Genomic DNA, 22,945 nt, shown 5'->3' on the forward strand with positions numbered 1-22,945 from the left:
CCACCCCCTTTCCTTTGTGGTTTCTTCCCCCCACCTGTTTACCTCATGTAGCGAGGCCGAGCAGACTGCGGTTGAGGATCTTCTGTTTTCTCTACCTGGTCTGACAGGAAGCTGCTCGTTGCTCTGAGTGAGCAGTTGGGTGTCAGACCTGGTAGAGGATACAGAAGATCCTCTACCGCGGTCTGCCTGGCCATGGTACATTCAGTGACTGTCAGGAAAGCGAGCATCATGCAGTGCGCTCCCCTTCTGATGGTTGCCCAGAGATTTTGCCTCCTGGGTTGGTGCTCCTTAGGCAACTGCCATGTTTGCCTAGCGCTATTACCAGCCCTGAGTAACAAGTTGTCTGATTGACAGCTAGGTGGTGTAACAAGGTTAGTTTAAATAAATGCCCATTTCTATTGAAATCTCCACCTTTTTGTAAAAGGAAAAAAAGAGGACACTCTTCATACATAAAGCACTCCAGCAAGCTTAAATGCTTTAGGAATTTGGAGTGTCCATTTAAGGCTAAATTATCTCTTTTATAGAAAAACACATTGCAAGACCACCACCAATTTAGTATGATAACTTGTGCTATAAATTATAAAGACAACATTCTTGATAGGAAAAGTAAAAAGTTGAAATCTTATCTTGTAAAATTATTTTTATGCATTAATCGAAAAATTTTATTTTTTCAAAACTAATATTTTATCATGGATTAATAACTTGGACACTGAGTGTCTTATTCCTATTTAGCTTTTCATGATTTTTTTTTTTAAAGAAAAATAATAAAACAATGAAGCATTATACTGTTTGCACAATTTATTGGCACACCAATTGCCAAAGCATACATGAAATACATTTGCTCATAACACATTGATTTTTACCATGTGCTCAAAATGATCATATGAATATGAAAGAAAAATTAGACCTATAAAGTTCCACATAAATACACTGCAATAATAATAATAATAATAATAAAAAATGCAAGAGGGATTTACAAAATATTTATACAAGAAATATACTATGAAAGACAGCAACAAAGCCATCTGCGATACAATAAAAACACAACATGGGCTTTAATAATCTTCTCACAAAATCAATGGCTGCATGGCTTGAAAAATACCAGAACTCAAAAATGCAGTTTTTTATTTTTTATTTTTTTTAAAAGAATCAGTTTTTTTTTCTGGCATGAAAAATATTAAGTCCCCCATTGTTTCTGTGAAGTTGTAAAATAATAGAATTTATTACTACGTTTTACTGTGAAAACGTTCAATGCACGATCTGGTACATTGCAAAGAAATAAACAGAGTAAATTTATTATTAATAAAAAAAAATCTGCATTAGTTTTTATATAAGAAACTGAACAACAACAACGGCAACAACAACAAAAAATGTATAAAAAAGTTTCAACAGCAGGGAGCTTACAAAGTTATAAATGACATTGATGTTCCATTTGTTAAAGCACAAATGCTTTTAGTATTACAAAAAAGTTTCTCACTTACAAAGTATCGTAAGTTTATACTGACTTAAGCCGTGAGTGTGAGCTCATCCTAAAACAACATAATCACGTGACGGGATTATTTGGATTCCAAGGAACACAGGATTCTTTGCAGTTTGTGATACTTTACATTAGCATTTAAACATTTGGGTTTATTCTTTAAAGGAAGACTGATTAAATATAAAAATGTTAGATGTGTTCCTTTAATATGTTAGACTACTTTTTTTTTTACGAAGTTTTAAAACCACCTTTAAACTTACCTGTAATTCGGCGCCGAGACAGGCTTTTTACTGAAGCCTTGTTCTTGCTGAAGCCATCACACATTCTTCTTACAAAGAAGCTTGGCAGATATTCAGCGCATGAGTTAGCAATCGCCTCATTCCACCAGTCCAGTGCTTCCAATAAAATAAGCAATGGAGGCACACCCAGTGTCTGAGGATGACATGCTTCGATTGCTGATTCCGGGTGTAAAATAAATTCAATAATTGATTCTGGTTTTGTCCGAGAGCCCTATTGACTCACTGGAGGAGAGTGGCAATTGCAAAATGTAAACAGTGCCGCTTCTCAGAAATGGCACTGTTTTCTTCTGTAAGGCTACACACCAGCATTTATGCACCGAGCACTTCATTAAGATTAGGTGATTTTGGTGCTGAGAGTTGTCCTTTTTAACACCAAATTGTAGTGAGTTGAAAGTTGAATCGTAAAATTTAGGCTAAAAGCTGTGTATAAAGATGAGCTGGTGAATTTTACCCAATTTAGCCAAAAATGTGCAATTCAGCATTAAGTGCATTATAATTTGGTGTTTAATGAATAAATCCCAATAATTATTGACCTCCAGTGAGGAGATCTCATTCTGGTCTGTGGTGTCTGAACTTGTCCTATAAACATCTGCACAACAGGTGTTTATGGGAGCAGATTACCCCTAAATATCTTAGGATGGGAGAAACTGCTCTGTATAGTGATTGTGGAACCATTTTACACACAGATAAATCAACTGTTTAATGAGCCAGGCTATGCTACAGGGACACTATAGTCAACAAAACAACTTTAGCTTAATGAAGCAGTTTTGGTGTATAGCTCATGCCCCTGCAGTCTCACTGCTCAATCCTCTGCCACACCTCTTTATCCTGCAACTAGTTGCCTTCATTTGGCTCCCTGTCAATCAGTGTTATAAGCTCTGTCCTTTACGCCCGGCAGTCAGTATAGAGAATAGCGAAATAATGCTTCATCATTTAGAATATTTGCCCTGGCTTTACCTGGCTTCGTCTGAACTGGATTCTGATTTAATTTGCTAAATCTTTAATATAAATGTAAAAAAAAAAAAACACAGAGCATCTCGTGAAAACATAGGTTAACACAAGATATAGGCCATTTTCAGTATTTTATTCAATTATAAGTGACAGGTCCCCTTTAAATACAGTGAATGGCTCTAATAACCTTATTGGTTTTTAGCGATACGAGAAAACATATATTATAAGTTATCTGACAAGGAAGATTTTGCATTGTTACCTCCTCTATATATTCCGGGATAATATTTGGTGATGATGGAAGTAAATGAAAGCTGCTGTCCTTTACTATCAAGGACTCATCAGCTGCTAGAAAGGAATTAATTAATCAGGAGAAATCTTAAAGGAGCATACGTGATTACATACTTCATTTCTCTCCTGCTGTAAATGAATTGAACATTCTGCACAGCGGTGCTGTTCATTTGCTGATAAAGCCATGCATATCAGAATACAGGTGAAGGTGTATACAAAGAGTCCAACCTTTGCAATGAAACCTCCAATAAAAATGTTTTATCCATCATAAAAAGTCACCAGATCAGCCTTACATTTAAAGAAATATGCTGAACTTCACCAGGATTTAGCTGATCACAGATAGAGCAGGGGTGAACAATAATTCATCATACTACCATGCATACTTTTTTACAGCGCCACCTTGTGTACAATCTGCCACACATTTTATAACAATTGTAATCCTTCAGTTACAGTTACAACTTTAGAGTCTACATGGACGTGACTTTTTTTCTTGTGTTTTTATTTTTGGTGTCAAAGTCGGACAACCAAAATCTAATCTTGAATATGAAGGCCAGATACATCATACTCTGCTAGAGTTTAAATAGAGATTTTTCTTTTAGCTTTTACCTTTGGGGTAAAAAGTCCAAAGCAATTGGTAATCATAATATTTATTGACATTTATTTCCTCCACAATGGCATCTTAATTTGCTAACAGATATACATTTTTAGGTGAAGACCATATTTGGGAGAGTCTTTTATCGGTATATGGTAAAAATGGTGCAGTGGTAACATGGCACTGAATTAACCGTTTTACACACCAAAGTGTTTAGATCAGGGGTGCACAAAAGGTAGATCCCCAGATGTTGTAGAACTATAAGTCCCATGATGCTTTGCATGGCTCTAGAATAAGCATGGGGATCTACCTCTTGGGCACCTCTGCTTGAGATGATATATTAAAAAAAGTAAAATAAAAAACTTGCATTATATCACTACAACAGAACATAGCGGAGCACTTAATTGAAAGCTTTTGGATACTTTTTTTTCTATGTTTTCAAATGTTGCTACATTCGTGAGATGTTCTGTACAATTGTTTAATGTAACAGATTGTCTAATAATGCAGAAGTCAAAATTCAGTATGTTAATTTACTCCCCACTTTTCATCACTAGACGAGAGAAGGCTGCAGACAGCAAGTAAATTAGTACAATCTACCTGACACTAATCATGGAGGATCTAGGTAGGTGGACAGAATGTCATAAATATCTGATTAATGAGGCAATATTGCAACAAACTGGCTAGTACTGTTAATTGTTTTGTTTTCACTATTGACTTAATAAATGTTGTATGAAGAGAACAGGTTTATGAAGAGGAATCATTTTGTTTTTAAAAGGACACTAAATTCACCCAGACCACTTAAGCTGATTAAAGTGGTCTGGGTGCAGTGTCCCTGTCCCCTTTAATCCTGCAGCTGAAAACATTGCAGTGTTTTTATTTGCTTTCTGCTTTTTCATGGAGTTTCATGGGGTTTATGTTTGAAACGTTTGCATGAGGATGTCCAGCATCTTCTAAATCCGCGTAGGAAAGCATTGATTCAATGCTTTCCTATGGGGAAGGCCTATCTCACCGCCCATGCGCATTAGACTCCCTCTCGCAATGACATCGGAGGAGAAGATGGAGACAGCATCGAGGGACTGTGGCGCTGGATTAAGGTTAGTATTTAAAGGGTTAGTTAACACTTTGCGTACAACAAGGTGAGGTGAGGGGGCAGAGGGACACTATAGTATTAGGAATCGAGCTTTGTCTCCTAACACTATAATGTTAATTTTACTATATCTAAACATATTCTATATAGCAGGTTTTCCAAAGTGGTAGTGCTTTTTAAACCAATTATACATTTTTAACAAAGGTTCGGATATATGTTGACCTGTGGCCGTTGAAGACTTGTTTGAGGACCATTGGCTAATGTATCACAAGCAACAAAGAAACCTACTGAAACCAATGAGGAGACTTCCAGTCATTGCACACCTATCAAAATAATTAAAAGTTGTTAAGAAATAGGTACATGTGCAAAACGTTCTTGGTTACAGTAATCATACCCTAGAGTATAATTATACTGTACAATATAATGCAATGAATTGTAATTGTAACTCATCCTACACAACAGTGAATTCTTGGGTGGTGACTCAACCTATTGGGATGCTTGTTGCGTTGGGTTGTCAGGTTTGGTCTCTGGATTAGGTGCTGGTTTGTTGTTCCATGGGCTATTGTTTCCCAAAGCAGGTGAATTGTTGAAATCTTCTTCATCATCCATACCATTCGCTGCATCATATTGTGTATTTTCTAGTCTAGTGATAAGCCTTTCATCTTCATCTCCAAATTCTCCTCCCATCAAAGTTGGTTCTCCTACCACCATAACATCCTGTGAACAGCACAGACCATTATTATGTGGGCACCTTGAGGAAAGACAAAAAAACTATCGATGACTGGCGTGGTATTATACTAACTAATACAATGCTTATTTCTAACACAACGTGCTTCATATGTGGCATTGAGTGTGTGGAATATCTAAAAGAACAATGGTAGGCTCAGTGAAAGAAAATGGGAATGCTATGCTCTATGCTAAAAATACGTGTGAATATTCATTAAAATAAACCTTGTTCATTCATTAAAATAAACCATGTTTACAGAATAAGAATATCCATTCCCCATTGTCCTTTAACTTCTCATGTTTCTTGGCTCTATTCTGGAAGTCCAGTGAAACATGTTCTATGGAAACATAAAAACAATAAATGGATTTTAATGGTGTTATGTATCTTCTACATGGCACTTAGAATTAAAGGCATACTCTAGGCACCAAAATAGCTTTAGCTTATTCACGCACCTGCAGCCTCACTGCTCAATACTATGTCATTTAGGAGATATAGGATAACTGTTACCTCAAATTTTTTTTTACTTAATCCTTTTATCAAGTAGCAAAATGAGAAAGCCTCATCCCTACCTTTAGTGTACTTCAGCCATATATGTCCACCTTGGGTCAGAGAGAGTTTAAAGACTCTATGGTCTTCCCTGTGTCTGTACAAGAAGGGAAGCAAGGAAGACCACGAGACCTTCAATTTCCAAACACTGTCTGACCAAAGGTGCATGTATATTGCTGAATGAATCTGTTATGTACTAAAGGCAGGGATGAGTTTCTCTCATTTTACTACATTTAAAAAATAAACTATTTCCTTTCAATACTTGATGCAAAGATGATATATTTCTGAGGGGACAGTTGTTCTTTAAATCACTGTGTTCATGCAGCCCTAGCTACAACACCCCTGTCTGTGACACACACACAACCTCCGCTGGGGAAAAAAAAGTTCTATTTTACAGCATAGTGTGTTAACTTAAAGGGAATCTCCAGTGCCAGGAAAACGATCTGTTTTCCTGGCACTGGAGGGTCCCTCTCCCTCCCACCCACCAATCCCCAGTTACTGAAGGGGTGAAAACCCCTTCAGTCACTTACCTGAGGCAGCGGCGATGTCTCTCGCCGCCGTCTCCTCTTCCGCGACGCTCCTCCTTTCCATTGCGTCGGCCGGTGGGCGAGACTGATCGCATTAGGTCTCCCCATAGGAAAGCATTGAAAACTAATTTCAATGCTTTCCTATGGGGATTTGAGAGACGCTGGAGGTCCTCACACAGCGTGAGGACGTCCAACGACACTCTAGCACAGGTTCCCTGTGCTATAGAGCAGGAAGTGACCTCTAGTGGCTGTCTAGTAGACAGCCACTAGAGGTGGAGTTAACCCTGCAAGGTAATTATTGCAGTTTATCAAAAACTGCAATAATTACACTTGCAGGGTTAAGATTAGTGGGAGTTTGCACCCAGACCACTCTAATGGGCAGAAGTGGTCTGGGTGCCTGGAGTGTCCCTTTAAGTTCTGCTAATTGAACTTTAATCACACATAGGAGGTTGGAAACCTTCTGCACTCTAGATGTTGTGGACTACATCTCCCTTGATGTTTTGCCATCCTCATGTCTGTAAGAGCATTATGGTAAATGTAGTCCACAACATCTGGAGTGCCAAAGGTTGCCTGGTGTATGCTATTAACAGAGATGGAGATGCTGGCATTCATTTTGGGCTTTCTCTCTTTAATTATATTTAAATAGCAGAGCTAGGAGAGAGACCAACACTGTATCTCTGTCTCCCCTGCTCCTGTCCTGGTATCTCAGTCTTGGGAAAAGGAGTGAATGAATGCAAACATTAGCACCATCAGGACTACTTCTTATACAAATCTTGAGCAGCTTGGCACATGGCCCCACACTGCTAATTGCCAGTCACTCCATCCATTATAACTTTAAATACATGGCCAGACATCACCCACTGCAATTTGAAAACATGATCTACTTAAAAATAAAGGACTATATTAAAATATATAATAACTGAGTTTAACGTCTCTCAGATTTAATTAATTCCACTTTATCTTTGCTAATATTCTCCCTGTCAGACACTCACCCCTCATTAGCCAACATCAAGCCCAACCTACTGTTATTCAATTTAGTAATTAATTAAAATTAATCAGAGCCACGATTTTCCAGCAGATTTTTTAATTTCCATAACTAATTAAGTAATTAGCAAATAAAAACACGTCTGATTGAAAATAGGCACCTTCTTTACCATCTGCTATTTCACGTGGAATGTGGCTAAACTTATACCATTGAGCTCGTAATGGGGACCCGTCTACCATCTGTTGCAAAAAACATTTATTTTATTCTAATCACATTTGTGCAGTTCTAGCCCTGATTCTGCAAAACAAAAATAAATACACTTTGCATTTTAGTATATTCTTTTTCACATGTACAGTAAATTCACGTGGGTTATTAACTCCAAGCCTCCTGCTGTTTCAGTAGTAAATATAAAGTAAAATTCTAATGAGAAGACAATTGTAGATAAGATAAGTATCACATTGTTTGTGAAGTGCTCCGCATAGATTATTGCTATCCACCCAGAGAACATTACCAACTAAAATTGCTAATTTAAAAAATGAGGTACAAATTAAAATTTTCTGCACAAGGTGTATTCCATGGTAGTTATAGTTCTTTTTTCAAAAACATTAAACGTTAATCCAAACTCAAGTGACAGTGTCCAGAAAGACTTACAGGTTTACTCACAAAGTGAATTCACATTTAGGGCCAAAGGAACCGAACTGGAGAGTGTTTTTAGTTTGGCAATTTTGGCATTAAAGGAACACTTCATCTCAATATAGTGGTCTTGGAGCAGTGTCTCTGTCCTCTTAACCCTGCAATGTAAAACATTGTAGTTTTTGAGAAACTACTATGTTTATTTACATTGCAGGATTAAAGGGATACTATCAAAACATATCTAGCATCATGTTGCAGCTCTAGTGTCTCCCAGCTTACGTCTCTTGTTTCAGATAACCCTTGCCACACCTCCCCAGGTTGTGACTCTTACACCCTGTATGAGTTAGAATTCTTGGAATTCTCACTTTAGTGCATAACCATGTTAGATGACCAGTGTGACAATTTGGCTACTTATTAGGGGTGCCTGGGTGCATGTCTATGAAGAAACTGTATGTCTGTTAGTCCTACATATCTAACGTCTTTTCATCAATAATGTTCTTCCTATTTATTTCACTTGACATCAGAGTGATTATTTATGTTTCAGTCTCATTGTTCTTCCTATGATGTGACACATTTCCCCTATGTACAATCCATATCACTGTACTGTGTATCCTCTGATATTACATCCTAGCCATGTATAATGTTATCATTCCTATTGTCCCACATGTCATAATAATATACGCACTCTGCCCTCACATATGGCTATCCAATTATCCAGCCAAATATTACACTGTGCCTTTACCATCGTCCTGGCTGGGTACTCCCTACATACACATTATATCGTTACAGTTATTAAAAAATATCAATCAACTAGTAGGGGCAACATATATAAAATCCAGAGAATATGACAGAAGAATTTTAGTGTTTCCATTTAGAAAAATAATCATTTCAAAAGGAACGGGTTTGTCTAATGCAGCTATCCTAGGGGTGCTTTTGTTTCGATTATTTGCCAGATCTTGATTGGGTCTATTCACCTCTAGAATTATGAAACAATCTAGAATTCTAGAACATCTAGAATTATGTATGAATATTCTACAAGTACTACCATCAGTTCAGAGCATCCTTTAAGATCCCTTAGAGAATCCTCATCCATTAGTGATATTAAAGTCTGCCTATCATACTTGCCGAGAGTGATTGCTTAGGAACTAGATCTAATTTAGGTCAGTCAGTCAAGAGTACTCGTGAAATAAATAGCTACCCACTGGAAACAAGACAAGTGACAAATGAGCACAGATCAGGAAAAAACTATTAAGAAAAAAAGAAAAAAAGAACAAGTCAAGAATCCAGAAGGTCAGTGACAGGAACACTGAGATTTTGGCATGCTACCCGGATCTTTATAATAAAAGCCAAAACTGAAAATACAGATGATTTCTTTTCCACTTCAGCTTTTTTTCAAACTAGAATCTGAAAATTCCCTTTAGATTCCTATCAACTCACTCTAGCGAACCAGTCTGTCAGTTTGTTGGCATGGTTAGAAATGCCCTTTTAAGGAATTGGTACAGAATATGTACCAGTTGCCGCAGGCACAGATACTACTGGTACTTCGAAGATTCAGAGCAGAAGCATCTCATCTGAGAATGGCCATCTGAATTAACGAGTTAAGGTCAAACAAATATTTGTCATTCTCTCCTGCAAATTAATTGATACAGTGACATTTCTATATTGCTGTAGCAAAATAGGTGAGCAAGTGTTTAATACATTACAATTATTACATATATACATTTTACTAATTAACATTTATATAAAAACCCAGTCTGTATTCCATGATAATTTGACTGCTGTATTACTATTCTTAAAATAATATTAAAACACATGTAATATGTGATATTGTATCAGCAGTATGGGCCCTGATTTCAGGGAATTATCATGGAATAGTGACTGGTTTGGTATAACAGGCCCTTGATTCTGCCTGGGCCCATTACTTACCAAACCGTTTCGTATTCCACGATAATTCCTCCTCACTCGTGTCTTATCTCCTATGAATTTTTTTGTAGTGATGAACTGCAAATACAAGTAGGATTTGTTAAGAAAAAAATATATGGAAAGAAAAAAAAATATGTTATAAATACAGTTAATTCTCTTTATAAAGTTATAGCATTCATTGATGTACAAGGAAAATTTCTTAATTTAAAGATGTCATTGAATTAAGACATTTTATACAATTATTAATATTTATACCTGAATTAACCATGAGCAGTTATATTTAACACCATTATTATCACCCTCCAAAAAAAATAAGTTTATAGTAAAATCAATACAGGTTTTCTTATCCTGACAGTTTTGCATTTGCAAAAATTGAAGCGATAAGAGGTGCAATTCTACAATTATGGTGTGTGTGCCCTCTAGTGGTACTATTAAGGAAATGGATTTGCACAATACATTTGAGTGGGTCATAAATAAGTTGGAGTTGAGCATGGATTAATGTGGGTATGGCACAGAGTAAAAAAACTAGGCAGGTTTTGTACTCAATTGCATGCTCTTGCTGAACATGGGTGGTGTTGTAAGTAAAGTTTAATAAATAGTCTTTCCTATCAGCCAGATACTTTGTTAGAACTAAGCAGTCATGCAGGAATGTCCGAATAATTCCTCCAAATGGCTAAGTTTGATGGATATTTTAGCCCAATGCTGTGTTTTATAACTTTGTGTAGGATATGGATCTTGTTTTTTCAGGACTTAATTTGTATCAGACATTGCTCTGAATTGTAATTCCTCATGCGTTATTGCTCTCAAAGTTTGATCCCAGATTACCTTTAGTGAGTATCTGAATTTGTAATTTCAGATCAAATTAAGATTTTTTTCACAAAGGGCTATTCACTAAACTATGGATTTATGGGAATTGCAAACTTTATTCCAAAAAAGCGGAATTGAAAAAAAAAACAAAAAAAAAAAAAAACCAAATCACCAAGTCTGTTGTTCCAGATCAATATCTCTTTGCCCTACATTTTTCAGTTCCATACAAATCACAAGACTTTGATAAACATTTTGAATTTAGCGAATAACAATTAGAACTCACTACATGAAGAAGCTTTTTGTGCTATAAATATACACATGTTGTACATAGATTACTAGGGTGTGAAGTGACAATTTCCTGGTATTAAACACACACACATGCATGTACACACAAAAGTAAAATAGAGAAATTTCACGTTAAAACTTTCCCAGGTTTGTTCACTAAACTTTGGATTGTAGCAAACTGAAAGTCAACGGCATCAATGGGACCAGAGGCGTAACTAGAAACCACGGGGCCCCGGTGTGAAAATTGCCCTGCCCCCCCCTTCTCCTGTGCATCAACACCACTCACCCCCCTCGCCACACTCTTCAAATACGTCTATCGTCCCCCTCTCATACGTTACCCCTCTGTGAACACCACCACCCACTTATGTGTATGTATTGTTCATTATCTAAACACAGAATAGTCAATCAATAGCTGTTGCCCATCTTCAACTCACATGATCTATAGTAAAAGGGACTCTCCAGTGCCAGGAAAACAAACCCTGGCATGTTCCTGGCACTAGAGAATCCTACAGTGCCCCCTTCCCTCCTGCCCCTTATCCCATGTTGCTGAAGGGGTTAAAACTACTTCAGACACTTACCTCAATCCAGCGTCAATGTCCCTCGGTGCTGGGTCAGGCTCCGCTCACGCTCTTTCCCTGCTGAAGTCCGCCAGCAGGGGAGACCTAATGCACATGCACGGCAATAGCCGCACGCACGCATTAGACCTCCCCATAGGGAAGCATTATTTCATTATTAGTAGATAACTCCCTATTCAATGCTTTCCTATGGGGATTCCGGAGACGCTGGAGGTCCTCAGGCATAGCGTGAGGACGTCCAGCAATGTTTAAGCAACCAAAAAGTAATTTAAGAACCCGGAAGTCCCTCTAGTGGCTGTCTGATAGACAGCCTGATAGACAGCCACTAGAGGAGGACTTAACCCTGCAAGGTAATTATTGCAGTTTATAAAAACTGCAATAATTACCTTGCAGGGTTATGGGTAATGGGAGTTGCCACCCTGACCAATCCAATGGGCAAAAGTGGTCTGGATGCCTGTTGTGTCCCTTTTTAAACAAGGTCCTAGTCTGTGTGTCCATAAGAAGCAAGAGGCTGCCCAAGATTTATAGGAATTGTACGATTAATAAGAGATAAAAAGATGTAGGCATTTATGACCCTTGACCGAAGTGCATCACATGGAATTCTTGGTTCCAAAAAAGAACCATGCCAGGCCATTTTGGCATGTATTTCTTCAATCTTGCATCCCTTCTAATAGAATACCCCAGGGCTTCATATGTAAAGCAAAATATAGCATTTGGATAATAAATCACAATAGTATAATTGTCCAACTTGGCTCTTGTTACTGCTAGATTTATCAAATACTTTGAACTTTTAGCCAAATCTGAGGTTGGTACTGCAGCTTAAAACAAATGTAATTTGAGCAACTGTTCATTATACTCAGACAAATTCATCTTATATTTAATGAAATAGAAAGACCGCCACTATGAAGATTATTTATTCCCCTTGAAGTGAAAAAAGCTAAATTGTGGGACGTACAGGAACTTGACTGGACAGATTGAGACTCGCTGCTGGTACTTTTTTCTTGCTGTACGCGCTGTTTGCATTGTTCCCAGCGTTGCTGTTTGAGGTGCTGCTTGTTGAATTTTTCCTTTTCCTTCTTTTTGTGGTCGTCTGTCTTGTGGGTTCTGCTGTGGTAAGAAAGAGAAGATAAAGTAATATTTTTAGGAGCCTTTCAACATGAAAAAAAGCTGGAGAAACAAACCAGTCACGTAGGTGATAATCTTTAGGGTCTTTCTGTAGACTGGCTTTAAGAGAGACAGCATGAGTTCCACCAATCAAAACATGGATCTTTTCAACATGATGACTAGTCTCCTGCTAGTAATGGCTACAAATAACTTGTACAAGGAAAACTTTGTAGGGAATTCCCACACATCCACATTTTTGGCTATAGAAATGTTTGAAGGTGTTCTATTAGACTACAACCTATTAAAGCGGCACTGTCATGACAAACTTACCTTTCCCCAATCGATTCCTCTTCTCTCCCTCTCTCAGGATCTGTTCTTCATTTCTTCCTATCTGCTCTAGTTTTCTTTAAAACATAAGACAAAGTAGGGACTATTTTGTCTTATGGAGGTTTCCTACGCTTGACCATCTCTGACCAGCGGAGGAGCAAAGTGTGCTCTGTTTCCTGTGGTCAGATAAATTTTCCCACAATTCTTACCTTTCCTCCGTGATCTTGCGATGCTTCCTGTCAGTATTGCCGAACGTCCTGTCACTTAGACAGAACGCCGGTGAAACTACCGAATTGCATCCTAACAGAATTAGTTTCTCCATTCATGTTAGGACGCAATTCGGGACTTTGTTCGGATCGGAATTTCATTTGTATGAATGAAAGTCCGATCCTATTCGTGCCGCAGCTGCATCTTGCAGCCGCTTAGTAGATAACTCCCTAATTCCCACGGTATCAGGGAGCTATCTACCAAAAGGCTGAAAGATCTAAATTGGTCTTTCAGCCAAATTTACCAATACTAAGTAAAGATTACTTAGTATTAGTAAATTCTGCACCTACTCGCAATATAGCATGTCTAGTAAATAGAGAGCAGCTTGAAACCTGTTTGTAAAAAAACAAAACAAAAAAAAGCCATAGTGTCTCCCCGCCCGAGCCCCCACCCATGCCGCGCGAGTTGGGGCTATTAAACTGAAGGGGGGACCTAGTGTCCCACCCATGAGCGGCGGGTGGGGGCCCTAAATAAAATGCCGGGGGGGGGGGGAACCTATTGTCCTTCCCCCCCGGACCCCACGCATGAGCGAAAAATAAATAAATAAATAAACCAATCAGAGAGTTATGAGTCAAATTACACAGCCTGGAAAAATTCCAAAGAACTTCCCACGCTGTGTAAAATGACACAGAGCATTCTGATTGGTTGGATTTCATCATGGGTTTTTTATTTTATTTTCAAAGTTCGACGGGTATTATGGATTTTTATTTGCCCTTTTTGGGTCTGAAAAAAGAAGGTTTGTTTTTTTAAAAAAAGAATACAATAAATGGTAAGTTTGTTTTATTTAGCAGGTATTTAGTTTTATTGCCCCCCCCCCCCCACACACTATTTTTAGGGTGAAGTGGGTAGGTAGGAATGGGGGCCGGGGGGATGGGAGGACAATAGGTCCGTGAAATTTCACAGCGCTATCTAGTGTGGGCAGTGTGGGGAGATGACGTGTAATTTGGTGATTAGGTAATTTGTGTAGGTAAAAAAATGCTTAGGGGCATTTTGGGGTGACTAGGGGGACAATTAGATGTAGGGGAGTCGGGGGGGGGGTTAAAAAACAAAAAAAAGCAGGATTCATCCACGACAGTGCTGCTTTAACTATGTTTGTGGTAGTCCTGTGTCTGTATTTTACGCTGACCTTCCCCATGCTAAAACTTGCCATTCTACCTTTCAGGGTATTCATTGGCCATCAGAGGTTTGACTCGTTTTCTGGGTGTAAAAGGGATACTTCGATGTCTAAACCAGTTATAAGAAAGTTCTGCTCAATATAGCAAATATATTAAGGAAATAATATTTATAGGTCAGTATTGCAGACCATCCTTGCCCCGATGATTGCATCATCATATAAAACAGAGACAGGAACAGGTTCTGTATTTGGACATTTATGAGAACAATGTAATGTTTGGGTAGGATGCTGGTATAGCTTTTAGGTTTTTCTTGTGCCATAAACAATTGCACATATTGAGACATGGTTACCTAACTCTACAGGACACATTTATGGAGTTCACAAGCATGTATGTAATATGTAGTATTTAAATTTAGTTTGAAACAAAATTAACTATGGGTAACACTTGTCTGGAACTGAATAACTAGACATAGACAAAGACATACCTGGTGGAGCAACCATCCTCTGCCATTTTTGAAATAGGCATGTCTTCAGGCAGTCCCGAGGGCTTAGATTGTATGTTTTATGTCTGGACATTAATTCTTGCATTGGCTCCAAAATAACACACAACTAAAAGAAAAAAATTGCGTAAAATATCAACACATTTTCCTGTGTCAGGGTACATGAACTCAGAATGAATCCTAGAAAATTGTTGAGCATCTGATACATTTTAATTGATACAGTTCAGACACAAAAACGGTTTTCTTTTGTCGTATGAGTTATTTTTCACAACTGATCTTTTCTGATTCTTTTCTTGTATTTTAAATATGAAAAGCTCCTAACTAGAATATTATACACACAGTCCTGTTCACTACTCTGTCCAGGATTGTGTCAGTACTACATTGTGTTCTTTTTTATCATGAGCCATATCCACTCAAATACATACATATTTTGTCATTATCTCTGCCATTAGTGCCCCTCGTTATCCCATCAAGACATTATTATAAGCATGCCCTAAACAGCCTAGCACAAGGGTAGGCAACCTTTGACCCTCCAGATGTTGTGGACTACATCTCCCCTGATCCTTTGCCAACACGGCTATAAGTGCATTATGGGAGACGTATTCGACAACATCTGGAGTTCTGAAGGTTGCCAACCCCTGGCCTAGCACCTGGACATCACATATATCAGATACTCATTTTTCCAAAATTTCCGTATTTCTAGCTAGGATGATTCCCTTCCCATTTACATAGGTTGCACGTAATGTTCTTTTCCTTGTTGTGACTTTTGTCTACCAGAATGTGTATTTTGCTATTTCACAGACAAAGTAATTAAATGCATCATTAACATTTCATTGCTAATTGTCCATGTGCTCCATAAGAGATTCAGAAATGTCCAATGTGCTTTGCAGTCCTTGCTCACGTCACACAAGATCTAGCATGCTACAATCACCAGACTGTCAGCATTACTTCCAGGTTAGAGTAATGTTGCAATATGTTTGTGTGCCCACTTGGGGTACTTCGGGTTGGAATATAATAGTATATTTTTTGGCCAATATAGCCAATTTGGAAACACAGCTTACTTGGACTTTTTGTATTAAACTATATTGGACTAAAATGTAACACTTTGAATTCCCAACATTTCACTAGTGTGACATTTCAAAGTGAATTCAACGAGAATTTTAAATTTAATGTTAAAATATGGAAATAAAATGTTATGTTAGTTATGCTTTCAGGTTGACCATTCTAGCCTTAAAGGGTCAGTGATTTGAAGTGGTCATGGTGGTAGGAGTCAGTAGGTTCAGTGTTTTAGCTGCTCATAATAAAATTGTGTCAATTGAGTGCAGGGTGCTATTTGTACCCCTGGCACATGTGACTTAAAAAGCCAGAACTCTATTCCAAGCTACCTAATGTCAATTTTGTGCATAAAATATGTCCATTGTTAGTGCGCCCAGCACGCTGTCAGTGGGTGTATTCAGCTCCCTTGCAGTTCTCTATGAGAAGCCTGTGATTGGACCGTGTGAGACCCCTGTGACATCACAAAGATGCGTGAAAGTCAACGCTGAGAGCTTTGCCTGCACTGGATTCCAGGTAGCTGGTGTGTGTGTGTGTGTGTGTGTGGGGAGGGGAGGGGGGTCCTTAATAGTGCCCTATAGGACATAGTACACCAAAAACGTCCTCCCCCTTTAAATTTGAAATTCAATTTGAATTCTTACTTTAGTAAATAATACTGCCATTGAATAACACTGAAAACTTTCTATAAACAGACAGTGCTTTGGTTATCTGTAGTTAAGAAACACAAAACCCACAACCTGAACAATACATTATTTTAGTAATGATTCTTAAATGAAGAAGCATAAAGCAGTAGGTGGACTTAATTTAATATTCTGCGGAGCACGTTGCACAATATTCCCTTTAAACTATGGTAATGTTTCTCTAAAAAGAAAACAAATGAGAATTCTCTTGCGGCACTTTTAACAAACCAAATGCAGATGTGCGTGTCAGTTGCAAGGACTTTAACTTGAAAGACCAGTCCACATTCTGAGTAAAAAATAAATAAAAAATAAAGATAGAAAGATATGTAGGTGCTACCAAATACAAATAATAGTAACATGTGTAATATAAGGGTATTCCACAACACTTGAAAGATAAATGGCACAGAAAAAAAAAATTACTACACCAGTCAGCAAGATTCTAATAACAGGATCAATCTAAAAAACAAAAATATAATACATACTGCAAATTGTATATAAAAGAAGTAAGCCCCTATAAAGGATAAGACTCACATAATGTAGAGCCGTCCCAGGCTCTATATGATGTGCAGGAGGGTGCCTAAACAGGCTAAGGCGACATCCTGGATGGAGAGCAGCACAGGAATCAGATATGGTAAAACAATACCATGCCCAATAAATGTTAGTTTTACCATATCTGATTCCTGTGCTGCTCTACATCCAGGATGTCGCTTTAGCCTGTTTAGGCACACTCCTGCGCATGCGCATCATATAGCGCCTGGGATGGCTCTACATTGTGTGAGTCTTATCCTATATAGGTGCTTACTTCTTTTACTGATGATATCATTGTTGTGATACGTTTTACGTTTTACTGAAACTCATATTTGTGTTCAGCGAAGTCTCCCGAGTATACTAGTACCCCCCATGTACAGGTTTTATAGCGTTTTTGAAAGGTCAATATAAGGCTTGATGTTCTGTTTTTTCACATTGAAATTTGCCAAATTGGTTATGTTGCTTTTGAGAGCGTATGGTAGCCCAGGAATGAGAATTGCCCCCATGATGGCATACCATTTGCAAAAGAAGACAACCCAAGATATTGCAAATGGGGTATGTTCAGTCTTTTTTAGTTGCCACTTAGTCACAAACACTGGCCTAAGTTAACATTTATAATTGTTTCTTTTTTGCATTTTTAACACACAAACAAATATAAATGTCAGCTTTGGCCAGTGTTTGTGACTAAGTGGCTACTAAAAAAGACTGGACATACCCCATATTGAATACACTGGGTTGTCTACTTTAAAAAAAATATGTACATGTGAGGTGTGATTTAGAGATTTATGACAGATAAGTGTTACAAGGTCACTATTGATACATTTTAAAAATATATATTTTGAAACAGCAATGTCCTACTTGTACTTATAGCCCTATAACTTGGAGGAAAAAAAAGCTAAGAACATGTTAACATTGGGTATTTCTAAACTCAGGACAAAATTTAGAAACTAATTAGCATGGGTGTTTTTGGCGGTTGTACATACGTAACAGATTTTGGGGCTCAAAGTTAGACAAAGTGTGTTTCTTTTAAATTTGTTCATCATATTTTATAATTTTTTTCTAGTAAATTATATGATATGATGAAAATAATGGTACCTTTAGAAAGACCATTTAATGGCAAGAAAAAAGGCATAAAACATGTGTGGGTACAGTAAATGAGTAAGAGGAAAATACACAGCTAAACACACACACCGCAGAAATGTGAAAACAGCCCTGATCCTTAACGGTAAGAAAATTGAAAAACGGTCTGGTCACTAAGCGGTTAAAAGTGTCTTCTAAAATGTTTTCTGTACAATCATTGGAATAATAAGGTGGTATAAAACATTCGATCTTCTATAGACCTAAAGAACTGGCTTCATTTACTGGGATAGAAAAAATACAGCATAGAAGTGGAATATCTGAATATCAAGAGGTATATATTCTCAATATTTATTAGCCTGACAAATGCTGATGAGAAAGAGTTACTAGTAATAATCTGGTTCCTCAGTTCTTATTCTGTCAGGTAGCAGGCCAAACAACACCAATCCAGCACTTTCAGAGCCGTCAGCCAAGTGTGAGCTCAGTGCACTAATAATGTTAATGTACAGTATAAAGCCTCATGCTCCATCACAGCTCCTTGACAGGCAGTCATATATCACCATCCCTCCAGTGTCTCTACCAGGTGATTATAAGCAAGAGGACTTGTTATCCGTGAGAGCAGACAATGAGTAATGGAACCCCCACATTCAAAGATCAAGGCTGCTGTTACTCTGTAACTCTTTTCCTCCCATGATGCCCTAACACTGTGTCTATGCCATTTTATTTTATAAAAACCAATACAGCATTAATATTGTGCATATTACATAGGTTCCTTGGCAATACCTAGCTCAAGGAAAGTCTTAAAGGAAGTATTTGATTTAAAGAGATTCTTAGTGGCATACATAAAAAAAAATATTACTGATATTATTGGCTTACATTCCAAGAGACATCAAAGCAGTAAGATAAAGAATTAATGCTGTAAGGATGAATGCAAGCTCTGTGGGGAAAAAGTCTGCCTGGAAAATTATTGAAGATAGAAAATAGCTACGTACATCTGGAAACACGGAATATCTACAGCAATTTTCTTTACCAGCACTCTTTTCTACAGTTTTTATTTTTTTTAAACATTGATTAAATAATTTATTTATATTTACATTTTTTTTTATCATTGTAATACTTTTGTGATTTCTCCATTTGTGTTTTTTTTACTGTTGCATTTCTTTTTACTGTTTGCACTTATAGCATGTTACATTCTTGTTTTTTTATTACCTTTGCTGCTTTAATTGATGTATTGTAGATGTGATGATTATATGTACGCGTCTTGATTGATGTTATTGGTGTAGGGGCAAAAAATGATGAGTTTTCAATGTATACGTACTAGCATTAACCTAAAATGTTTTTTTTTCTGAAACACTGCATCTCTATATTAGTTTTCACTACAGTGTTTGTGCTCGGGATTCTTTTTTGACTGAGCTCTGCCATTATCTGTTTTTTTTTCATTTTCCTCATTTAAAGGACCACTATAGTGCCAGGAAAACATACTCGTTTTCCTGGCACTATAGTGCCCTGAGGGTGCCCCCACCCTCAGGGTCCCCCTCCCGCCGGGCTCTGGAGAGAGGAAGGGGTTAAAATCTTACCTTTCTCCAGCGCTGGGCGGGGGAAAGGTAAGATTTTCTCCTCTCCTCCTTCCTAGCGACGTCATTCAGCCAGTTCATAGGAAAGCATTTCCAATGCTTTCCTATGGACGCTGGCGTCTTCTCACTGTGATTTTCACAGTGAGAAGCACGCAAGCGCCACTAGCGGCTGTCAGTGAGACAGCCACTAGAGGCTCTAGAGGCTGGATTAACCCTAAGTGTAAACATAGCAGTTTCTCTGACCACCAAAGCGAGCAGACGCACAAGTCTCTAGCTCCGGGCATAAAACAGGGAAAACAACGACTAAACTATACCCATTAACCCCCAAAAACTGTGGGGTCTCCCCAAGCCAAATGGGACGCAAAAGAAAAAAATGGCGTTGGACAAACCTACCCCAGGGCTGACGATCGGCGACATGTGGAGGCAAGCACGCGGCACAAGAGGGGACAACATGGCGGCTCTCCACGGCGGCTGCTCGAATTTCTCAGGTGACTTCTCTGGGGACGCCAAAGAAGAATATCTGCCTGCTCCAGTCCCAGTGCAGAGGGCAAGACAAAACAAGACAGGAGCAGACACCGGGCCAGTACTCCGGTTTTGAAAACTCTATTTGTAGATCAGCAAAAGAACATCCTAACAGATTTAACAGCACTCCGAGGCGACCTTCAAGGCCTGACAGCATTAGCACGCTGGAGGGTTCCTCCCATGCTAACCAGCAGAACATTGCCACACTACAAAAGGCCATGCATGACCTACAACAGCAGAACCAGATACTTGAACGCTGCTTTGCGGCCCAGATAGACGCCAGATGGAGACACAATCTCAAGGTTAGAGGAGGTGCCAGAGGCTGAGCTGCCGCACGTACTAAGGCACATGTTAACAGTCATATTGCCACCCGGGCAGGCCAAAGCCATCAACCCTGCAGACCTCTTCAGGGTCCTTAAACCTACAAGGGCTCCAGCCACAGCCACAAGGGATACCATAGTCACCTTACTGAATGGAAAAGACAAAGCAACGGTCCTCACAGCCCTACGGGGTAAAACTCCCTTCATTTAGAGAACATGGCGCTGACTTTCTTTGCTGACCTTTCCAGCAGAACCCTAGTGTGCCGCAGGTCACTCTGACCACTCAACTCCCTGCTTCAACGACACAACATTGGCTATCGCTGCCCCCGAACGCTTACCGTACAACACGGAACTGACTCTTATCAGATCCAAGACATCCAAGACGCAGCAGATATTTTGCGGACTCTGGGCCTACCACAAGACTCCCTCATTCAGGAGAGATTCCACAACCCAACTTCTCCTACCTGCAACTGGGATCCGTCAAGAATCGCCCGTTTATCCCACGAGGCTCAACACCAGACTCTTACACTGTGGTCACCACCTAAGCGGAAACTATGAGCAACACATAGTAATATGCTTTTTTAGAAATTTTTGCAAACCGTTTTACATATTGTTTTTATGCCTTCCAGACAGAGGAGCCCAGTGCACCTAATACGAGCTTTTTCTAAGCAACATGTCCCTAAACCAATATACAAGTCTCACAGATCTCTGCTACATATCAATGGGCAAGCAGTATATACCATGCCTCTAATTGTCCCAACACTGAGAGAACATCCGTTTCATGCAAACATGGATAGACAGTCTCACTCTGTCTACCCTGCAGCCAAACAAGTCCAGCCTGAGCCAAGGCAACTAACACACAACACTTAGATTCCACAGCCCTGCTATGTGTCCTAGTGTCACCACTCGTGAGTTCACCCACATACAATACTCACACTTAGCCAGCTACCCTGATTAACCTGCACAGCAGCCGACCACCAACGTACTTCCCTGAACCTGTTACACTAGTTTATTTCGTCTTATACTTAGTTTCTACTCTTTGGTCACTCCTAGTAACGCTGCAGCTCGAAAACTAGGGGATATAGCCAACATCCACAGCTACTTCATGTTTATGCGCTAACCCTTGGCTACCAATACCCTGCTGGTTCTCCCAATTTTATTGTAAACGGAGGTTCCAGTGGTTTTTCATGCTCCTCTTGTGAATACGCATGTTCTCATTTACCACTTGCATTGATCATATTGTCCACTAACTTAGCCTACTATCAGAATAATTCACTAGTATCTTGCGGTGGTAGTATCCTGTTTAAATATGTAAGTTTATTTTATTGATCAGTATATTAAGTGTGCCATACTGCACTGTCTCACCCGAGTTTCAACATGTTTGTCTAGCCTGTTTACATTACAAATAACAAAAAATGAGACAGAATACCCCGGAGTATATATAACTACTGTGTTGTTTGTATTAGTACATTTGCTCTAACTCCTTTTAGTTTTCTGAACTATATGGCATGAAAATGTTTTAAATATAAATTTTAAAAATAAATTAGATTGACAAAAAAAAAAATAAAAAAAAATGTTAGCCTAGCATGATATTGCCCGTTGGCACAATTTCAGCAACACTCGCAGTATTGCACACAACAAACCTAGTTTTAACGCATTTTAATTGTTTCCCCTGTAAGTACTGCATCACCTGACAATGATACCCTTGCATTAACTACTGCCAACCAATTTGCTCTACTGAATTAACTTAACAGTCTTATCTCGCATTAACTTCCATTATTTTTCTCATGACGCATTACACTACACATGTTCAGTGCAATTTTACTGCTTGTTCACGATTCTGGCTAAACAACCAGGAAAAAATTGTGTTATTTAAAAAAAAAAAAAAAAAAAAAAAAATATATATATATATATATATATATATATAAAAAAGAGGCTGAATAATGCAGAGTATAGTATCTTATGTATATCTGTTCTAATATGATATCGTATGCAAGTAATAACTCTTTTTCTCATCTGTACTATAACAACTATGCCTCGAATAAAAAAACAGATTGACAAAAAAAAAAGATAGGAAAAGGGGAACAGAGGGATTGGGGCTCAAAATAGTGACTGTCCCTCCTAAATAGGGGACACTTGGGAGATATGCTGATATGGAGATAATGTTCATCGTTTGA

The 22,945-nt window shown here is 38.4% G+C and overlaps 1 protein-coding gene across 3 annotated transcripts in view; it reads right to left on the reverse strand.

Annotated features, from left to right (window-relative positions):
- Positions 1–4,273: 4,273 nt before the first annotated feature.
- LDB2 (LIM domain binding 2) overlaps positions 4,274–22,945 on the reverse strand; it is a 323,746-nt gene continuing 305,074 nt past the window's right edge. The window contains exons 6-9 of one of the 3 annotated variants that reach the window (XM_063457807.1): positions 15,000–15,123; positions 12,658–12,809; positions 10,039–10,113; positions 4,275–5,411 (exon numbers count right to left, since the gene is read on the reverse strand). In XM_063457807.1, the coding sequence (XP_063313877.1) occupies positions 5,181–5,411; positions 10,039–10,113; positions 12,658–12,809; positions 15,000–15,123 (582 nt within the window). In that variant the 3' untranslated portion in view covers positions 4,275–5,180. Of the gene's footprint in view, positions 5,446–10,038; positions 10,114–12,657; positions 12,810–14,999; positions 15,124–22,945 lie in introns of all 3 variants that reach the window. The other 2 variants (XM_063457809.1, XM_063457808.1) reach the window with 2 other exon arrangements.

The sequence above is a fragment of the Pelobates fuscus genome, chromosome 6 (genome assembly GCF_036172605.1).
Source record: "Pelobates fuscus isolate aPelFus1 chromosome 6, aPelFus1.pri, whole genome shotgun sequence".
NCBI classification, from domain to species: Eukaryota; Metazoa; Chordata; class Amphibia; order Anura; family Pelobatidae; genus Pelobates; species Pelobates fuscus.